This window comes from Drosophila biarmipes, chromosome 2L (genome assembly GCF_025231255.1).
Source record: "Drosophila biarmipes strain raj3 chromosome 2L, RU_DBia_V1.1, whole genome shotgun sequence".
Classification (NCBI taxonomy): domain Eukaryota; kingdom Metazoa; phylum Arthropoda; class Insecta; order Diptera; family Drosophilidae; genus Drosophila; species Drosophila biarmipes.
In genome coordinates, this window is record NC_066612.1 from 14,204,863 (window position 1) to 14,219,711 (window position 14,849).

The 14,849-nt window shown below is 44.0% G+C and overlaps 2 protein-coding genes across 5 annotated transcripts in view; both read right to left on the reverse strand.

Moving 5' to 3' along the window:
* LOC108033635 (neuronal acetylcholine receptor subunit alpha-7) overlaps nt 1–14,849 on the reverse strand; it is a 55,501-nt gene that overhangs the window by 36,932 nt on the left and 3,720 nt on the right. The gene's annotated exons all lie outside the window — the stretch shown is intronic.
* On the reverse strand, nt 8,959–10,255 carry LOC108033636 (cell death abnormality protein 1). Its single transcript, XM_017108055.3, has one exon. The coding sequence runs from the start codon at nt 10,197–10,199 to the stop codon at nt 9,066–9,068; it is 1,134 nt and encodes a 377-aa protein (XP_016963544.1). The 5' UTR covers nt 10,200–10,255; the 3' UTR covers nt 8,959–9,065.

Sequence of the window (14,849 nt, forward strand, 5' to 3'; positions counted from 1 at the left end):
CTGTGATCAACCGAAGGCGGGACCGAACATGGCCAGCAAACAGCATACAAACAAACAGGGCCCGGACAAGCAGAAATATTCACGAGCTTGTCGGGGATACGTGTGGGTATAAACTCGCATATCTCTGTATCTGCCCGGCATGCAAAGGAGTTCGAACTGCGAGCACCCACGCCTCGACCACGCCCTTTTCGGGGCCCGTCCTCCCAGAATGTGAAATATTTCTCCGGCTGCCGCTCAAAAAATAATTTATCTGCACTTACACTGGGAACAGGAAATGACGGCCACAACATCATCATCGTTACCAGCGTCTGCAGTAATGCCAGCGAAAGCAACAACATTGTCATTGACCGAAGTCAAAGTTCAATAGACTTAGGGCTGGAATTGAACTAGAAGCGGCGGCTGCCAATAAGGCTGGAAATGCAATTCATCACTCTAGGTTTTCCTGCTCTGAAGGGAAATTGAATTGGAATGGTGGTCGTGAAAGGGTGGGAGCTGGGCAAGAATGCAGCCAAAAGTGGAATATCCCGGGGGGAAAAGTCTGAGTGAAAATAAATAGCCAGAAATGGGAAACTTGAGATAACAATCCAGTGTTATTTCATGCCAGGACTTAAAGCGTAATTCCCTCAGTCCGTCAGTGTTTCCCCGACATCGTTAAAGCTTGCTCAAAGCGAGCCCATCCTCGAAACCATATGCTTCCAATTCATTGAGCAAAACTTTCCAAACAAAACCGAAGGAGGGCATAAACTATGCGATTCAGCGTCTGCTTATGACCAAAAAATATGGCCAATTTAATGGGCCGCGCCATGTGAAGCATATGAACCCGATCCCGAAGACAACGTGCTCGGTTTCTCCTGACACATTACCGCCGGGATGGGATAGGATAGAGCTGGGATGGCATGGGGTACCGAACCCTTTCAACGCATCAACGCATCTCGGGCGAAACTAAAAATCATAAAAAGCAAACTTTGCTGACCAACACAATCCGACGCACAGACAAGGGCGAAAACATGAAAAGGCGAACAAAATATCATAAAGCAAGCGATTTTTTAACAATAAAATGAAAGAAAAGCACAACAAAAGGTGCGGCCCTGCCTATCTAGCCGCCCTTTCCACCCCCAGCCCGGGAAACTGCGTTAACAACGGCACAGCTTGGCATTTAACATGGCCCATAAGACCAAATATAGAATGTCCAGGACCAAAAATAAATTACATGCCCATTATGGCCAAGAATCCGATTTTCGTAGATACACACCGAGTTCACGGACACACGGACAACCGAATGGAGAGCGGACTGTTCCACTCCTTTCTGGAATGGCCACCACTTGGCCAGAACGTGATTTACCAAATTAGTGTTGCTGCAGGTCCGAATGGCGTTGGCCGTAAACGAAATCACATAAAATATGGCTAATACAATTCTTAATAGTCCATTCGATGGCAGGAACATAGCATAAAGGGGTATCATCCTTATGTTTTCATAATAGCTACAATATTTAGGCAAAGGTTAGCTATTAAATGATATATATACAGTAGTTTTAATAGTTAACTTTCTGCAATAATTTTAATAAATAATAATTAATAAGCAAATGCGAAAATAGCAAACATTAAAATAAAATAACTGAACATGGTACACCAATAAAAGTTGTTTATATACAATAAACACTATGTAGATCCCTACCTCCCCTTGATATATACGCACACATTCAACAGTATTACGTTTATGGTACAGTATAAATTCGAACTAACTGCCGCAATAAATAAGAATCATTTTGGGGGCGATTAACTCGGCGAAAGGCATTCCAATACATGCTCATGCCAATGTCGGTATGTATTTTGGCTGGATTAACCCTACAGGATTAACCCTAAGTGTGCTGTGGCAATTATTGCCAACCGGATGACGGCGACGGCGACGGCGACGTCGACTGCAGCTGGCAAGCCAAGTTAATTTTTAGCGCAGACGGCAACAACTTGACCCATATTTCCAGCGGGCTGACACCCGCACACCAACACAGCCTCAGTGGCACTTAAAGCTCACACACCCCTGGCCAGGCCTCTGCCCCCATAACACCCCATACCCACACCCATCGCCATCGCCATCACCATCCCCACCACCCCATCACATCCTATCCCACTGCACATTAACGTACTGAAAACTGAAATTTTGTCGTCGAAGCGGCAAATGAGCTGGAAGACCTTGCAGGAGGCTGGGAGTGCTGCTTTTGGGGGAGGTCCTGCTAAATAAATATATATACACGTAAATCTATATAAATCTGCTGGTGTGTGTGTGTGTGTGGACACACAGAGGTTTGTTGGTAACGAAAAACGAACGCAAAAGCGAAAACCGAAAACCATTGAAATGCCCATGATGATGAGGATGATGGGGTGTGAGGTGCGAGGAGGCTGCTTTTGCGACGGCGCAAAAATAAATTAAGTAAAAATTAATGTCACAACACAGCAGCAGCGGCGGCAGCGGCAGCCTTAGCTTTTTTAAATGAATTTTATTAGGCAGATGCGCCCTCCGCCCCCGCGCGCCACTCCCAATCACCAGATACCCCGCTTGCCCTACTTGGCCACGCATAAACAAACACTTAAAGAGCGTACACAGGGTGCTCCGGTTGCGAAATCAAATTAAGCGTTGCTGTTCTATTCTTCCCCCCAGAAAACCCCACCTCCCACTTTCACCGCCGAAGAGAACCTCTCTCTCTCGCTCTCTGGCTCGGAACTCTCTTCGAGTGGAGAAAGTGCGTGCCGAAGTGTGGGTGGGTAAAAGCTCGTTTTTGCTAAATTTTTAGCCCTGGATGCTGCTGGAAGTTCCTTCTCCCTCTCGCTTCGCCAGCCTCCGCGAGTGCTGTTGCCGTCTTTTGGGCACGCATAGAAATTCTAATGTTAGCCTCGTGCCAGCAGAAAAATAGGAAAATCTAGGTAAACCACCGCTGGGGGGAGGGGGTGGTGAAGGAAAAGCGGAACCAGAGGAGCCCGAGCAAACTGCACGCAATTTCATTTTGACTTCCACGGCTGTGGCAGTTGCCAGGCGGCAAATGCATTAAGATGGCATTTCCAAGATAACTCCTCTAAATTGCATGTTATTAGTGCTGTCTTGCAGAAATAACAAGAGGAGCCACATCAATTTGGGTTAATGGCAATCACAAATTGTTGATTGTCTGCCAAAGTATTTTATTACGTGTCTACCCGTTCCGCTGGAAGTTATTTGCTATTTTTGCAGGCAGGATATCCTCTTGTTATTGAGTAGTTCAACAATGGAAAAGATATTCCTTGTTGATTATTATTATTATTTAAGGCTTTTTGTTCACTATTTAAACATTTAAAACCATATTCTAAGCTGATTATCTATATATATATCATTCTAAAAAGAAAAAAAATTAAAATTGATGGCTCCGACTATCGGATACCCTTTTCTTGTGTAAGGGAAGTTAATGGTCGCAAGAGTGGGCATAGCACCCTACTGAACCAAACATGCGCTGCGTAAGAATCTCTAGAATCTGCGTGCCCAATCACCTAAATAACGTTCATACGGACGGACAGACAAACAGACAGATGCGCAGACATTGATAGTTCCACTCGCATAGTGATCCTGATCTAAATTATATGCTTTAGGGGATCAAAAAATCGATTAAGCCTTCATTTCAAAGTTCAAATCATTTTCTACGGTAAAAAAAAGAAGAAAAAAGGATTTACTCTACCACAACTTTATCCAAAAATATTTGAGCAACAACTTTTTACATCTGCTGCACCCAAAACATTGCGTTCAGCACAGAAAATACTTATAGAGGTCGGCTTTTATGCTCTGGTCGATATTTTCGCGACTTAAGTGCTTTTTAAATGCCGCCCCTTTGTGAGCTGCCTTTACTTTCCCGATATGCCCGTAGCCTTTCGCCGGACCAAACTGAAACTCTATTAAAACTAATTAATGTTGCGGCATTTAAAATAGTTGCACACCAGAGGCTGGGGAAGGTTCGCGCATGCTTTGCTGCAGCAATATCTGCTTGCCAGGGAGTAAATAATAATTACTAATACCGCGGCTGCAGCCAGGCGATGATTATAGTCTGGGCCACGGCTTGCACCACCACGGGCGGTGGTTCGGAGCACAAGTTGAAGTAGATTGCGTACCACCTCCGCCATTTTTCACCTCACCCACCTCCGTGGGAGCTGAGCTGCCAGCGAGGCAATTGACCAACATTTTCAATTAATTTTTGCTCCAATAAGCAGGCCGTTGCCAGCGGAGAAGAGGGCGCGACAGGCGACCCACTCACCCACCCGTTGACCTCCCCGAAAACACCTAACCACCCACCCACCGCTGCGGCACAAACATTTACATGAAACTTGGCTTTGCCTCAAACGCACAGTTGAGTTATTTGAAGCGCAGCTGTTGGCCAAAGTCAAGCCATTGCCACAAAATGTTGCAATAGGTCTCAAGCTTTCGCAGCTTCTTACTACACGCAAGTGCCAAGATAAAAATGAGTCGAAAACTGAAGCTGATGTTGCTTCAATAAACTTGTATTAGCATTAGCTTTCAACTCGGATACTAATGTTATGCTAAAGAGCCTAGAAATGGTAGAATTCGATGTGAATTTCATATGGAAATTGAACTGCATTTTAAACTGTTTTTTCATTGGGACACATTTGTCAGAAGTGATTTAATTTGGTAACAAAAACAGCTTAATTTATGAGAATTGAGATACTTCACATTTTTATTTCAAAATCAAAAAATGTCTACTAGCCGTTTGTGCTATAATCCTGGACCTTATAGATTACCAAAAACAAAATAGCAAACATATTTCTGGATATAAAAAATACGCTTCACAGCTTTTTTGTGTACGTTATTCATATTTTCACTGAAAAAATTGTCCATTTTGTTTAGGTTACTTGGTTGCATTTTACCAAAAAACTTAACTCACATACTCTTTAAGGATTTTTTCTGCTTAACATACAGCTGAAATGGTGGTAAATATTCAGGTAAATACTCTTACACCCATATACCTCCACGCACCTGCAGTTTATATAGCACACGGCTACACAAGGTGCAAGTGATTCCATGTGCATTAACTTAAATGCTTTGCGGGCTGGGCACTTTGCTTTCTAAAAGGTAAAACTAAAATAAAATAAAATAAAATAAAATAAAAAGCTTCGAAAACTGAGGGAGGGGTATTCGCTGTTGCCAGAGCTGCGGAGTAGGCAGAAGGAGCTGGGTGAAAAATGCATTTTCCAACATTTAACGATTTTTTAGGTCAGCCAAGAGCGTACGAATACGTTATCATAAAAATACGAGTGTACTGGCAAAAATAAAATATTGTGAGTGAGCCAGGTGTATGTATATGCTTAACTTGCGTTCCCCAGCCTCAGTTCATAAGCTTCCCATAAATTTCGCTTTGGAAGTTGGCTGTTTTTGAAATGCGAAACTTATTAACGTTCTTCAGGAGGTGCATTAGAAGGGTCTCTCTAATTGCAACGTCCACAAATGCTGGCCTTGCCACGGCTTGACAATAAGCAGCCTGAAAACATGGCTCGCAAAGTTGTTAAGGAGCACAAATCGCAGAATGCAACGGAGGGGGCAACGTTTTGTGATTATTGAAACCGAGCCCTCGCCACTCGCATGCACTCTTCGGGCTACCCTTCTCTTTCCGCCCCGGTACACCCATCTCTTTCCCCCTCTCTCTCAGGCCATCTCTCTCGCTAGTGCTGTAAATAATTTCAAAGTCTGCGTACCGCCGAGAAAAATAGGTCAACAGTGTTGCTGCTGCCGTTAAACTGGGCGTGACGGCAAAAGTGGCAAGCTGAAGTTGCATGTGCCACGCCCCTCGGATCCCCATCTCCACATCCCCGAACTGAAATTCCCGCCCTGATGCTTTTGCACCATAAAGTAGCTAGTCCTAAAATTCAGCCAGGTTTCGCATATTTCCCACTCGACCCCCTGCGCCCGCCTAATTGGGATGCCAGTGGGCGTGGCAGGGGCATACATTCGCACACATAAATTGCATAGGATCAACTAGTGGTTAATATTTGATGGCTGCTGTTTGCGTTTCGCCATGCAGCAGTAAAAGCAGCAGAAACAGCGAACTGCATCCGAGCTAAACTGCAGCGACCTACTTTCCGACAATGCATTTTTGCAGAGGCTGCAGAGCGAAAGGGGATTATGGGATGGGGTGGCTGGGGCGGCTGGAAGGGGCTGCGCTGGGTCCTGGGGGTGGTAAGTGTTGTTCGAGGGCTGCATCAACAAGTACACACTGAATAATTTGCAGGGCTCCCGCTTGGTAGCTAGGAAGCGAGGGGAAATGGCTAAGAGCTCTGGCTGTTGATTTTCCTCCATGTCTTCAGCCAAGTGGAGTGAAGCTGCCCATAAAGAAAGCTGCAACAATAAATGCAATCCCAGAAATATCAAATTGATATAGCAGAAAGCAAACTTCCATTTATCTTGAAAAACAAGTTCATATTCCATTTGAGTTTGAAAATAACACAATTTTATGGTTAGAAAAGAAAAGAGAAAAGACTATAGGAGGGCGAGAGAGATGGATATATGCATGCAGAATAGCGGCTGCCTAGCGTATATCCCTTATTTTGCTTATAACTTCTTATTGGTTGGCCCAATGTTATTAATTTTCAACACTATATGCATATTTAGATAAAAAAAACACTACTTTTTTAAAGGTTTTAAACGCTTATGTATTAGACCTGAAATAGCGTTAGTTAGTTAATAATAACAGAATTTGAATAACATATGTATCAGCATTTTGGTTTACTGTTTTATTTCTGATTGCGTATTTGATTATTTAAACTAACTATCTCTTTAATCAACACTTATTTAATATTCAATGACAGAAATTATTCACGTATCCTTGGTAACATTATATTTATTTTTATTAACTGATGCTGAATGACAAGTTGCATATATTTAGCATAAAATTTATGTTTCAACTGATGTATGAATCAAACCCTTGGCTTGCTATCAAGGCTTTAACTTTTCCTGTCACAACTTTTGCCCTGAGCCCTGCTTTTTGAACCCGTTTACAGTGCCCACAACAAACGAGCCATGAAAATGCCCGACTGAAAACTGAAAAGGGACCGCCAGCAGCGCGGAATCTTTGAGGTAACTATTTATATAATTCGTTTATGCATTTAAAAAGTTAGCTTTCCGTTTGCTAGTTTCTCAAGGTTTTGGCTCAACCGTTGCCAAGCGCTTTTTATTTGCAAAGCTAAAACAATTTTTGCCAGCAACAAATAATAAATAAATAACTAAGCAGCGAAAGAGCAAACTGTGCGAAAAATAAACGAAAAAATATGTGTAAAAATGAAGAGCCAGCGGAGATAGGGCAGGAGGAGAGGCAGCGGCAAGTCGAGTCAAGTTGAGTTGAGCCAGGCCATGTCCTTGGGCGACTTCCCACGCAAAAATATTCACCAGTAAAGGTTACCCCAACGCACACACACACACGCTCAGATGCGAGTGAAAGCAATCAAAGAGAATGGCTGAAACAAACACACAGATACAGATACAGACACAGATACAGATACAGGGGCAAACACAAACACGCGAACGGAGAGAGACGAAAACAACATAAAAATTAAAGAAGCTTTAAGTATTCCGTTGTATTTGTTGCCGAGGGGGCAGATATTGGTTTGAGGCCTGCTCCTCTTGCAACATTTCGTCCTTTTTCTAAGGATTTGCACGCTTTCAACGGTCGTCCGCTCTCACGCACTCTCTTCGCTCGCACTTTCTCTGCGGTGGATTTGCTCGGCTCTTTCCCGGCTCTGCTCTCCCTGTTCACCTTAAAGCTCTGCCCCACGCTCCTTTGTGCGGATACGAAACACATATAAATGTGCAGCGATTATGGCCAAAAAGATCCTTGTCCCGCTGCCAGATACACTTCGCACAGCCGCTTCGAAGATACAAATACGTATACACAAAAGCGTTCGACTCTTGATGCAGTGTTTTGGCTCTCAACTAATATTTTGGAGCGTCAGCAGAGGTGGCCAATACAAAATATGATATTTCCATATTGTCAGGGATTTTAATAAAGCAGAATATTTCTGTCATTGAGTTGCCTCTTACAGCAAATTCAAGTGAATGCTGTCATATTTTAACAAAGTAACCTACCTAAATTATCCCAAAACCAATATGTTTAAAACAAAGTACTTATTTTCTGGCTTAGATTAATATTGAATCTCCATAGTTGTGCCGAAACCAAAATATCTGAGATCTGTCTCTAAGTTGTCTGAGTATTTTAAGCCATTTTCAAGTTGGCTTGTGTGCTGAGCATGAACACTCTGGCCTCAAATGTTTATGAATATTTTATTTACATTAGGCAGTAATCAGCATATGAGTCCATATTGCTGCTGAGGGACTCACAATCCGTAAGCGAGACATAATGGACTTAAATGTTTAATAAACTGTTTAAATTTATCAGCCAGAGGCTAAGCATCAAACTACAAGGGGCTTAAAAATGTTGCTGCTTCGGTAAGCCTATAAATCCTTAAAATTCATTTTCCCCTGGCATGACAATTATTCCATATGAAAATACTTTCTTATCTGCTATTGGTTTAGAAGTGGTCGGATTATCTCTTATACTTCTTACGAACTATAGATACAATCTCTTTTTCAAACTATTAGCGTTGTGTGCATGAACAAAGGTCCCGAGCTGATAACAGAGTAGATAAAGCCATTAAGTGGCGTTTCGTTTGAGAAGATATTGAACGATTTATTGAATATATGTTATGGAGTATTTATTAAATAATATTCTCCATTTAACGGCTCGGGTTTTTTAATAAAAATAAGATAAAAAAATAAAAGAGTTTAGAAATTGCAAAAAGAACAGATTTAAATGCAAATTGTAGTAGACATAATTTCTGGAAATTTAAAATCGAAACATGCCTATTAATTATAGATTTTCTGTCTGTCTTAATTTAACTTTGTTTGCCCATAGAATAATCCAAAAGCGCAAGCCTTCTAAATTAAATGTTATTAAGTCGATGATCTTTATTCGCAAATGAGAAATATTTTTAAGTTAACAATCAATGTTTTGTAACACAGCCCAACGCCGAGGGTGAAGCAGAACCCTTCACGGCACCCACTCGTCCACGTCCACGGTCTTCTGCGAATACTGGCACTCCATCTCTTTGCTGGCCACCGCAGCCCGCTCCTGGCGATACCGTTTTCCGCCCAGGAGACCCACAATGAGCAGGACAAAGAGGGCTCCGCTGGCCACACCGATGATGGGGATGGTCCAGGGATTCAGCTCATCCTCGTCGTCGGTGGCTTGATCTAGGTGAATCATCGTTTGGAACAAAGTAGGCCGGCAGCTGAGCCTGTCCCCAGCCCCACTATTTTCCTCCGCCACATATCCATCGGAGCATTGGCATTTGCCGGACTCGAGGCACGTTTGATGGGGACCACAGTCGGATTTGAGGCAGCCAGCCTCGTTGCTGTTGAACTGCTTCTCGCGGCACTCGCCACGGAAGAGGACATAGTCCTCGGGACAATCGGTGGCCGTGAAGGCAGCCATCGAACTGGTGCCCCAGGACTCGGAGCTCTCCTCGGTGGTGTCCACTTCCTCCGATCCGTACTCTGCACTCAGCTCGGCACAACGCTCCGCGACCTTGTCCCACCGATAGCCGGCATTGCAGGCGCAGCGATCCACGTCGATGCACTTGCCATTGGCGCATCCGTCGCCCACCCGGCAAACTGGGGCACAGTCGCCGCTCACACCATCGCCTGCCGGCTGCAACTGGGTGTAGCCTTCGCGACAGGCACAGGTGTTGGGCGAAACGCACTGGGCCCCCGCCGGACACTGGGTCTGGCAAATGGGCTCACAGTAGTGGCTGCCATCCTGGTGACTCCTCGCCGAGATATAGCCGGAAATGCACTCGCAGCGATCTGGAGCGGCACAGCTGGCGTGGGCGGGACAGCCGCGGGTACAGAGGGGCTCGCACAATCCCGATTCCACCTCCAAGTAGCCCGGGCAGCACTCCCTGACCAGTTGGTGGGTCACCTGCTCCTCTACCGAGTCGTAGGTCTCGGTGATTTTCTCCGACTTCTTCCAAATTTTCCACTTGGGCTGCGTTTTCACAATGACACGCTGCTTGGTGACCGGCTTCTGGATCCGCGTCGTCTCGTTCCTTTCGCAGTAATTATCCTTTTGGGCGGCCATTGCAACGGAACCCAGGACGAGCATCAGGGCCCAGCTGAACTTCATTTTCCAGATCTTTCACTTGTCCGCTCGCAACTGCAGTCGGTACACAACTGAATTTTCCCAGCACAAGAACTGCGGACGAGAGCTAAGCTGGCCACTCAGGCAGTGGACCGAGGGGAGGATTGGCGGAGAGTGACGGCAGGCCAGCAGATAGGACACAATAACATCCGCAGCTAGATAAAATCACTCTCTACACTGAAAAAAACGCTATTCGACTATATACGCTAAAACGTTGCGAACATCACTTTTCCGACTATCGCATTTGATTGCTGACAAAAGTATCTTTACGATTTCTAAGATACAAGATTTATTTTTTTCGATACATTTAATTTTTATAAATTATCTTAAGATAACCCTCTGATACTCCTTGTACTTGAAATCAAATATTATATTACACGTTTTAAGCGAATGCCAGAAATTTTTTTCAGTGCTCTGAACCCAGAGGGTTGCAGCATATCTGAACCTCTGGCAAAGGTCACCCTCGGATTTACAAAACCGTGGTGGATCGCTGATCTTTCTGACTTTGAACCGCCCTCTCTCTACCACTTTCTGATCTTTTATTCTCTGTTATCATAATGCCCGCTTCATAAGTTGCCCGCATAAAGGCACTGATAAGGCTGAAAACAACATAACATAATTGTTTTCCATAGAGAATCGTCGGTTGATATGACTCACAAAGAGCGGAACTAAATGGTTTTCATTGATGTATTTTTAGTTTACGACTTCCTATAAAATGATTAAAAAATTATAATCGCAGTTTCTATATTTTAAAATTCCCTTTATGCTTTGAATATTTTATGTGTCCAAACAGAAAATTATTTTTTCCACTTTACCCTTATCAACTGATCCTTTTTGTTACCTGCCCTCTGTGATGTTTTACCTGCTGAACCTGCTATGAGTTGTATTTTCTTTAGATGTAAGAAAGAACTAAACAGCCTCGCAGCAGGCAAGATTTTTGGTTACTATTTATTTGACAGAAATAGTTTCTTTATGATAATATCGCGTGAGATCATTAGGCTACAAACTGCTTTAGAGAAAAACCTCCCCTGATTAGAATTTTTAGAAATTAAAAGAACCAAAATCATCTAGAGGAATTTGTAAACCGAGGTTTAAGTTTTTACCTAGCATTGTGCACATTTAAATAATAATTATTCTACAATTTTCACACAAAATTTCACAGTCAGCTTGCTTTCACAATTGACTTTTCGCTCAACTGGGTCAGGCAATTATGCCAATTGAAATGTGATCCCCAAGCATTTAAAAGGTCACTCATTGGCAGGCTTACTGCGCTTTTACAAAGCGCAAATCAATTTGGTAGGACGAAGCAGAAGCACATAAATGTTTGAGGCACTTGAATATATTCTAGCCCCCAGGAAGCCTGACGTCATTCGACTGGTAGGACTCGCACATTTGTTACTTTTGTCACGCTCGTTGCGAGTCGGGATCTCTGGGACAATGCTTTGTCGAGCACATTCACAGCGAACCCGAAACCCCACATATACTATAGAGTCGCATATATGGCAGAATGTGGGTATATAGAGGCGAGTGTCGATGCAGGAACAGGCGGCGTATAGGGCACGTATCCTGGCCCGCAAAACGCCCCAACTCCCCCGGCCCGCAGGCTGACTTTATGGAACATATGAACGGATGAATGACAGCTGACATAGAGACAAAAGTGTGTGTGACACAGTCACATTCTAATCTAAAATAATTGAATTGAAGTCAGATTGCAACTGATGCCTTGTGCGCCACAGTGTGCGTGTGTATCTGAAACAGAAAGAGATACAGATACGGCACGACGGGCTCTGCGGCGAGCGTGTGTGCGCTGGGTGTGCTGGTTATCCTGGTTATTCCGGTTACTCTGGGTGTGCAAAGTGTATATAACTGTTGGATAACAGATAGCTGACAGTCAGCCCGTATCTGTATCTTCTGGCTGCGAACTCGTATATTTGTATCTTTTCGCAGCCGCCGGTTGCCCACATCACATATGCGAGGCGCCGCCTAAGATAATTAATGGTTTACTGGGTCTCGCTAACTGGATTTTGGTTTTCCATTGTCTTGCCAGCACTCGGGGCCACCGAGAGCTGCCAGAGCTACCGCAAGTGAAACGGATCCCATCCACCTCTTCACTTCCGGCCGAGATTTCTCACGTCGGCAACTGCAATTAGGCTTGGGGACTAGTCAAACTCTGTGGGCTCCCGTGAATTATTGCCGAGCTTCGGCTGCGATTCGCGACTCGCTAATTGCCAGCCATAAATTTGCATTATCTCACGTAGAGGTAAACCCCCGAAAAGCGTTCAAGGAAGTCCAGGTCCCGACCGGTCCCTTCCATGGAACTGTTAAATTATCTAACTTGCTGGCGGCTCCGAAAACTTTGGCCCCAGCCCGTGTGACATCTGCTGCTCAAATGCACAGGCACGTAGCTGCCTCCGAATCAGTTTGGGTTAAGCTGGCTGATTCTTGGGTTGGAGGTTGTAGGTTGGAGTTGGAGATGGCAGCTGGGCGGTCCGTTTGCCATGGACAGTTTAACTGGCAGCATGTTAGGGCATTTCATGACTAAGCCTCTATCCGCACCTCTGCGGGCGAAAGTTTCGGCCGCACGAAAGTTTCCAGCTCCCGAATGATACGACAATAATTTTAATTATAGATTAGCAGACAAATCCTCGGATGAGCACTAAAATTTCACAAATTATGACAGGTCTGCCTGGGCCATGTCGCCTACATAGATGGTGGCCAGTGCTGCCAAGATATAACTGGGGTCTATTTATTTTATTTATCTTTTATTTTTATTTTTTATTTAAATTTTATTCTTTATCAAATATTTCTACTCGTATGATCATTATTTACTTTATAATGTTCCTAAGCAAAATCCAAAATAATACAAAAATAATAAAAATTACACATTTTCAGAGACCTTAACCGAATAATGGCTCTAGCCAAATGAAAATTATAAACAAACAGTAAATAACTCTGTTTAAATTTTCAAATAAGTTACTATAGTGTTATGGTTAGTATCATGGTTATGAGTTAAACGGTTTAGCCACATTTATCTCCTGCGAGGACTCCTAAATGCTTCTCGCCCTTGGCGAAGACATTCTCAACATCCCGCGCATCGTGTCGCCAACTATCCATATCTATATTCACCAACCTCTGCACTGGCCTAGTTACGGCTAATATTAAGTGGCCGAAGAATAAACCCAGAGAACTGTTAACCTTAAGTCCCTTTTTCATTCGCGAGGCGAAGGTTAATAGAACAAGCGCAGAGGCTGGGGGAGCAGTCCAACAAAAAGTGAGCATTGTTTGTCAGCTTTTGTGCGTTGGACTTGCCAGCTGCCAGTTGGCCCCACAGCGATGACAAAAAACAAAAAAGAAGTATAAAAACAAGAGGACGCGGAGGAAGGACTGGGGAGGACACACGTGAGAAACTTTGCAAATGGAAAAGTGAAACTGAAAACTGAAAACTGAAAACTGAAAACTGCGTCGCCGGCTGTGATTAAAAAGTAGCGACGCCATTTGTTGTGTCCGCACACACTTACATAGTGGGCCCACATAATTTGGTTCATGGGCTCTCCTCATCTTACTTGGCTGCGGCCATTTTCATCCGCTGCAAAGTTTAAGGTCCTTCATACATAAATAAGCAGTAGGCAAAGCGGCGTCGCCTCAAAGCACGGCGGCAAACAGCAGGCGCTGTGTAGGGCGGGGACAGTGGCAGTGGCAGGAACAACTAAGCGGACATGACACCCACTAGAAGAGCGCTCTTCAAAAGCGGCCAACAACTACAGCAACAACGACACTCATCAACAACGGCCAAACAAGGGCGATAAAAACAAGCGCAACAAGGACTCTGAAACCCGAGACCCGGAGTCCAACATGACACATCGTCATCGTACACGAGCGCCACGTAACAGTCGCGACTGCGACTGCCGCAGCCGAGATCCTGACAACGCCTATGTCCCATGTCCTGTGTGTGCGCGCGTGTGTGTGTATCGGTGAGTGGGCGGCGAAGAGGCTGCCGCGCTGGATGTCCTTTGAGCAGTCACTGTGGCACTGTGGCAGTCAGTCAGGGCTGCTGGCACATAATTAAGGACATCGTCGGCAGGCGCGAGAGTGAATTACTTTCGGGGATACTCTTTCCGAATGGCACGGGTCCAAGGACAGCGGACTTGCGGCTCTCGCTTTCAAACAATTGTGCAGTGAACACTGCCAAGAAAATTGATTTAGTTACTGTTTCAATGGCCTAAACCACCACTTGCCATCAAAAGTAGACCAAGTGTGGTAGGTCTTGGCTAGTTGAGTTGATTTGACTGCACAACTTGGTGTCAGTAAAACTAGTTCAGCTTGAAAAGTCTCAGAGCTATGAAAGTTAGCTTATTGGGCAACGTATTTGTTTCATATTTTTTATTACCATTATTATTGTATTTAAAGGAAATGCTGGAGAACTTAACTTTATTTCTGGATATTTAAATAAATAAATATCAAATATTAGTGTATCATATCACTGCCAATAAAATGTATTTAGTTAGTGTTAAAAAGCCTATGCCACGATTTCTCATAAAAACTAGACCAAGAGGAAAGTTTTTGGATAGGGAGGTGTAAAACTTATTGTCATTAAAACTAGTTGAAAAGTCCTAGAGCCAAAAAAGTTACTTATTG

Excerpts from the sequence above, each read along its gene's own strand:
- LOC108033636 (XM_017108055.3), bottom strand. The coding sequence starts at position 10,199 with ATGAAGTTCAGCTGGGCCCTGATGCTCGTCCTGGGTTCCGTTGCAATG.